Source organism: Phytophthora infestans, genomic scaffold, assembly GCF_000142945.1.
Source record: "Phytophthora infestans T30-4 supercont1.66 genomic scaffold, whole genome shotgun sequence".
Classification (NCBI taxonomy): Eukaryota; Oomycota; class Peronosporomycetes; order Peronosporales; family Peronosporaceae; genus Phytophthora; species Phytophthora infestans.
The window spans coordinates 111757-119131 of NW_003303693.1; the positions used below are offsets into that span (position 1 = coordinate 111757).

The following is a 7375-nucleotide window of genomic DNA, read 5'->3' on the forward strand; positions in this document are numbered from 1 at the left end:
GGCGTAGACATTGCGCGGACCTCCACATCGTACGTGGAGGCCGTGCCCGCAGTGTTAACGGCCATTTTCAGTCTCGCAACGAGTCAACAATCGTTGATGTTATGGTCGGCAAGGTCGATCCGGTCGACCATCCATGCAAAGTCATACTCTACAGTAAAATCATCACACCACCTTTCAACTACGCACACCTCCAGCGCACCATCACCACGTTCACATGCCATGGAGCGCATGTGGATACCACAATCGGGTCATCTTCACTATGGACAATAATGGCGATTATGTTCCAGCTGGCCTCGCAACACCCTCTACGGTGATTATCCACGGTGGTGTCGGCTTGACGGAGCCGCTATCCGCTGGTTCAATGGTCGAGGCCATCGTTCATGGTCATGCAGCGGGCCAGTTGTAGACATTGTAGGCATTAACGCTCCTCGGCCTGTGCAACATGGCACGGTTGCACTGTAGAAAATGACGTCAAAGTGGCCGTAGCGCGCCCAGTAGGCCGGTTCGGGTGGTGAATGGTATGTGGTGGGGTACTTCGCTACTCGGCACGAGCTAGTAGCGTAGCGTTTTGCCTGATTTCCGTCTCTGGCCGCGAAAAATGCCGCCAATCCAGCGGTGGAGACGTTGTTGCATGGCAGGAAAAGTATCCTTCAAGGCCATGGTACCGTATTCTCTTTGGCAGTGCAGATAGACGGCGTTAGTGTGCTTTTCACTCGCATTTGTGTGTATTTCATCGTATAGGGCGTGAAGGTGCTCACCTCACGTCGCCGCGTTACGGACAGGACTCGCGTCGAGTCTCTCCACCGTTAGCTCGTGCAGGTAGCTCCTGTTCAGTCACGGCAAACCCAAATCGACTGTAAGTAGCAAGTTGAGAGCGTACTGTACGTGAAATCGGCAGTGTGTCACTGGGCATAGCAGGTCGAAAGTGGTGGGCATGTGTTCTTTCTTTCCCTCACCTGTCTACAAACGGTAGCGCCGATTCGCAGACGTGAAGTGAGGAGGGCGGCGACTTTGACGTTGTTAGTGGTACTGTAGAAGCCTAGACAGTGTCAAGGAACTTGCACTCTAGACGGTCGTAAGGCGAACTGACAGCCCACGAGAGTCGGTGGTATGGCTCTTGGTTCTCTCCCACCGAGGGTCGCAGTTTTAAGAAATATGTGACGTGGTACGGGGAAATAATCTATTGATACATCTGAATCGGATGATCTGATGTATCCTGCAGATACATGTAGCCTTACAAACTTCAAATTCAAATACGAGATCCGACAGCTTTATCTCATTTCCTAGGTGGTCACATGTCGGGCAACAACGCTGTTATTGACGCTGGATCGCAATCCTACCATCACCTATTCACTCGAAGAAAGCGTATGCAACTGAGGACGCCAAGCTGAAGAGTGAAGCCGATGCCCGAGCGAGGTCTACGTTGAGTAAACAGGACTCGTCACGTGACCCTAGTAACAGTGAAAGAACAGCAAATACCGACTTGAGCGCTCTGCCTGCTTTTCATGGAGCTAAAGCCTATGCTGCTTACATCGAGAGCAAGTTATCGTCTCGTGTTGCTGCAGCTAAGGACAAGGAGGAATACCTCGGCGTTACCCGTCTTGCAAGTGATGATCAGAGCATTGAAGGTCTCCCCAAGGCAACACCTCCTTCCCGAGATGATGGCAAGGCACAAACTGGAGTCTTCGCTACGGCCTTGTTACACTTAAGTGTGGAGGATATCGCAAACTCAAAGGAAGCGTACACAATTGAGGACGCCAAGCTGAAGAGTGAAGCCGATGCCCGAGTGAGGTCTACGCTGAGTAAACAGGAATCGACACGTGCAGTATTGAACCAGATGCGAACTGAACTTCAAGAGCTACAGGCACAAGACGCAGCGTTACCACCTCAAAGTCGCGTCGACTCGGAGGAGTGGGAGATTGATCTGGACTATGGAGATCTGTTGACTCGACAGGGCGATGAGGCGTGCGATGAAGTGCGCAAGGAGCTTGCGTTTGCAGTGGAGAAAGAGGAGCTTCTACTGCTTAAGATGCGAGAGACGTACGTTGGTCCGCTCGCTGTAAAGCTGCTGACGTTGCGTGCGTTTGAAAGTGGATTAAGTGTCCAGTCCTTCCGCACCATGAAGATGCCGGCAACTTTACAGAAACGACTCGCAGATATCCACACTGCAGACGCTGCTGCCAAGAAGCAGCCATCTACTGGAGCGAAGACTGGTCCACCTAGACGAGCGTCGGTATTAGATATCATGGAGAAGGACACTGCGCTGGACGAGGACTTTCCCTTAAAAGAAGACGAGCGACGTAAGCTCATGAGTCATAACGATCCTGCTGTCGGCGGGAATGGCGCAGCATCAGGCGGTCCGACAGCAGTACAGGAGACTAGTGGGTCAAAGTCCGTTCACGGCTTCAAGGCGCGCAAACGACTGCGCACGGAGCGAAAGGAGAGACTGGCACGCTGGCAGAGCAACAAACCAGGCGAAGATGCCGACGATCCCAGAGACGTGGTCGCGATCGCCTTTGCTCAACGCAACATGGGCGACTACAAGCTGAAAACGGCTCCAGACTACGTGGTTCCAGAACATCAGCGTGTCAACGCAGCGAAGAAATTGAGGCAGATGGCGCTCTTGGAGGAGAGTCTGTATGCCGCACGCTTGCGATTCAACGCCAAAGTGCTGGAGCTTCGCGAGTTGAAGGTGCAGCTGATCAACGAGCTGCATCGCGACCAGGAACGACTAGTCGAGCTTCGAGCCGCATTAGCGTCCAGCGGCGCAACACCATCCAGCGTGTCGTCCAAAGATCTAGTTGTGGACCTTCGCGAGTGGCCGGAGCAGCGGGAGCGCGTAAGCGACGCCGACATTGAGCTCTTCCTTCGCGAGAAGAAGGTGATATCACACGTGCAGACTCAGACTGGCGAAGCGGACTTGGCATTGACGCGCATCGGTGGGGCTGAGAAGCGTCCGCAATCAGCAGATCGATCCATCGCTGCCGTCGCACGAGCTCTGGAAGGAACGTCGGGAAAGGAGGCTGCAAAGGGCGTCACCATTGGCCATTTACATCTGCAGATGGACGACGGTACGGCAGCTGCTGCGACGGCTTCGTCTGCACACGCGGGCGCTTTAAATGTAGAAAACATGGACGAGGATGACGTGGTTGTCCATGAATACTTGATGCGCCAAGAGCTACTGCTCGAGCGCAAGCAGCAACGCGAGATAGCGTCGTTTGACGCTGCTGTGGCTCACCTCCGTCGCGAGAAACTCGCTCTCGAGGTCGGCTTCAAGCAAGCGGAACTTCGGCTGTTCACTCTCCTTAGCGAGTTGTCGCTGCTTGAGTCGTTCGAGAGCAAGGAAAACCTGTTGAGCAGTAAACTCGAGAAGAGTAAAGGGGAAAAGGCGCAGATTGTGGCGGACCTGCGCGATGTCCAAGACCTGCTGACGATCAAGAAACGCGATCTGGATGAATGGGCGCGACAGGAGAAGGCTGTGCAAGCAGAGTTCCTGACGCTTGTGAACGGCGGCACGGGGTCAAGTGTGACACCTCACCCGAGCTTTGCGGCGCTGCAGAAGCTGTTTAAGCGCAAGATCAAGCGAGCTAAGAAGAAACCCGCTTCAGGTGGCAAGGAAGAAGGGAAAGAGCCTGACAGAGCGAGAGACGGCGAGGAGCAAGAAGACGACGATGAAGAAGAAGAGGACGAGGACGAAGACTATGACGAAGATGACGACGAAGATGACGAAGAAGAAGAGGATACTTGTCCGTCGGGATGCGACTTGACTTTGTACGAGAAGGTGTTGGCCCTGCGTGAGAAGCGTGTCGATGTAGACGACGCCATGGGGGAGCTGAACAAGGCGATCGAAGAGCTTCGGAAGGCCGGAGAGCGTCAGACAGCCAAGCAACGTGCGATCGACAAGGAGCTGGCTGCGACGGAGCAGGATACGCAGCAGTTCCAGAGTGAAAAGCAGTCGCGCTTCAACCCAGCTGGACGTCGTAGTGCCGCTCAGTACGCGGCAACTATGTTGTCTTGAAGCTCCGTCTCCGACTCGGCACAACTGGACGCTACCTGCTCAAGCTGCTGGCTGCCTCGTATTCACCACTCGCGCCTTCTCTGCGTTGTCCGAGCGTATCGAGTCGCTGCAAGCAGAGAACAAGAAGCTGCGTCAGCAGTTCCGAGACCTCCACAAGCAGCAGAACGTGCTTGCTAAGGAGAAGCGTCAACAGCAAGAAGCCATTGCAAGAGCTCAGGACCGCAGCGAGCAGCTCATGCGACTGAAATTCGGACAGCTAGTAGACCTGGAGGTGCTGGATCGCGCTTGTGACGCGTCTTCGGTCGACGAGCTGCAGACTCGCGTCAAGTTACGCGAGGTCGAAGGTGAGCGAGCTCTGCGTCGTGCCAAGCAGACGCACCTGCAGCTGCAACACGCTATTCTGCAGGCGACCGAGCAGAACACGGCCTTGTTAGCTCAGATCGCTGCACTCACGGAGCGTCAGGCCGAACTGGAAAGCGAACTCAATCGCCATCAGGGTGGTGGCAGTAGCAGTGGGGACAGTGGCGGTGTACTCAGTCTTGACGACGACGAGGCCTTGGCTGAGCGCGAGATGAAGGAGCGCAACAAGCTCGTGCGGCTGGTGAAGCTGCAGGCCAGAGAAGTTGAAGCGCTCAAGCAGGAGATTGGACTGCTGCGCGGCAAAGATGGAAAAGTGTATGCGCCTCGAGGGTAGAGCTTGGCGACGAGTAGGATCCAGAGCGGTTAATACAGAGTCTTGCTCGATAGAGTGGGAGTGTGCTGATGGAGGCTAATGGTTATCCTGAGTGCAGCGCTTGAGTTGGCGAGGTCGCTTGTGTGGTGGAAATCAAAACCGAAAGTGAATCGTTCGAGCAGGAAGACAAGACGCTGTCGAAGTCAAAGGTTTGTGGTAAAGAGATCGAGTGGAGAGGTGCTTGTGCGTTGGAGCTCAAAACCGACAATGACCTTCGGTTTTGAGCTGCAACGCACATGCACCTCTCCACTCGCTGTAGCCACTGCGATCACTTCTGACCTGCTAGACTTCAGAGTGATAAGAGCGCACGTAAACTTCAGCATATACAATAGATTCGAGTCTCTTGTCTTGAAACTGGAGGTTGCAGATCTCATTGCCATCACACCTGTGTTTGTAGTGGAGTGGCGCTACATTACAAGTCCGTACAATGCTGATCTTGCGATGGGCAGCATTATACTGTGAAAATTTGCTCCGATACTAACGTGCACTTGAATCTCGACATGAATATGAATGAATCCAATGCTGACCAGGTGCTAGTAACACCGGCACCCGCAGATTCATGCAACAACAATGAGAGGTGTTAGCACCAAAACGCTGAAAAACTATAAACTTTTGCTGAACTTTTTTTGTTGTCACTGGGATGAGACGATCAATGTACTGCAAAGTATGATTGAAAAGCAATTTGTAGACGAGTGACCTGTGTTTACCAAGTGACCAAGTGCACTAAATTCAGTGTTGCAGTGATTTTAAGACTTCCAAACTTCACACACTCTATGGTAAGGAAGCAAATACTGCATCACACCATCAGCGCTCCACAAATCGCAGTCATGAGCTATTGTTCGGCTTTCAAGTTCGAAAAAGCAAAACGTGACGTGGAAAATCGACTCGAATTGCTATTCAGCTGCAAGAAAACGTGCTCTGAATCAGCGTAGAGCTTGTACAAACCACTTTTCATTCTGTTGAGTAAAAAGGTACCACAATGTCAGCTCAAATAAGGCAAAAACACGAAGAAATACAACCTGATCTTTGGTAGAACCACTCAATCCGACCCAAAGCACAGCGCGTTTAAAACTCCTCGAGCCCCACGGCTGTCTCGCAATCGACAGTGTAGCAGTAATCGGAGCATCACGCCACACTTGAATACCATGTGAGTGCCCCGTCGTACTCCATAGCAACGATCCGTCGGCTTCATCTTTGCCATTCAACGCATTGAATCGCCTCCAGTTTACCGATCCTGCAAACCCGTGCCGACAAGAAACCTGCTGTCCCGCATTAGCCATAACGTTAGACGCCACTCCTGTCCCGACAGCCACAAGAGCCACAAAGAGCCACCTAGCGTAGAACAAATACCCACCTTCTGGTTCCTCAAGTTGGTGTAAGCGCAGACGACGTGTATACCTATCTCTCGCATTCGGAGCCCCGCGTGAGCATCCTGCAAACCCGTGTCGACAAGAAATCTGCTGCTCCGCATTATCCACAACATGATACCCCACTCCTGTCACGACAGCCACAAGAGCCACAAAGAGCCAAATAGCGCAGAACGAATACCTACCCTCTGGTGCCTCAAGACGGCGTAAACGCAGACGAGTGTATACTTATCTCTCGCATTCGGAGCCCCGCGTGAACAAGCTGACATATGCGCATCAACGGGTTTTTTTCGCAGCTCGAAAAACACCCAGCTCATTGAACCCATGCGCTTCAACAACAGCAGCCAGTACCCTCGATCGACCTCCAAACTGTGCTCTGGGGTCACCACTGGCCGAAGCTGCGGGATCCAGCTTGCCCGGCGTGTAGCTGCACATACTTCCCACCCCTTCGCCATTTTCCAAATGCTAAATCTCCGAAGGAGTAAAAATATGCACCAAATTAGACCTCAAAACCGCCGAACAGATCTTTTCGTACCATATCTCCCACCACTAAGCCCCAGATCCAGTGCAAACGTAGCCAGCGACCCCTTCTCTCCATGCACTTAGCAATGCGTTGAGCCGGCGTAGACATTGCGCGGACCTCCACATCCTACGTGGAGGCCGTGCCCGCAGTGTTGACGGCCATTTTCAGTCTCGCAACGAGTCAACAATCGTTGATGTTATGGTCGACATGGTCGATCCGGTCGACCATCCATGCAAAGTCATACTCTACAGTAAAATCATCACACCACCTTTCAACTACGCACATCTCCAGCGCACCATCACCACGTTCACATGTGATGGAGTGCATGTGGATACCACAATCGGGTCATCTTCACTATGGACAATAATGACGATTATGTTCCAGCTGGCCTCGCAACACCCTCTACGGTGATTATCCACGGTGGTGCCGGCTTGACGGAGCCGCTATCCGCTGGTTCAATGGTCGAGGCCATCGTTCATGGTCATGCAGCGGGCCAGTTGTAGACATTGTAGGCATTAACGCTCCTCGGCCTGTGCAACATGGCACGGTTGCACTGTAGAAAATGACGTCAAAGTGGCCGTAGCGCGCCCAGTAGGCCGGTTCGGGTGGTGAATGGTATGTGGTGGGGTACTTCGCTACTCGGCACGAGCTAGTAGCGTAGAGTTTTGCCTGATTTCCGTCTCTGGCCGCGAAAAATGCCGCCAATCCAGCGGTGGAGACGTTGTTGCATGGCA

The 7375-nt window shown here is 53.1% G+C and overlaps 1 protein-coding gene across 1 annotated transcript; it reads left to right on the top strand.

Moving 5' to 3' along the window:
• Positions 1-1295: 1295 nt before the first annotated feature.
• Positions 1296-7144, top strand: PITG_18206 (uncharacterized protein; the record flags this gene model as incomplete). The annotated part of the gene is made up of 8 exons (XM_002997797.1): positions 1296-1365; positions 1566-2040; positions 2092-3890; positions 4021-4708; positions 5149-5173; positions 5858-5898; positions 6415-6599; positions 7026-7144. 8 exons carry the CDS (start codon positions 1296-1298, stop codon positions 7142-7144), a joined length of 3402 nt encoding a protein of 1133 aa, XP_002997843.1.
• Positions 7145-7375: the final 231 nt, after the last annotated feature.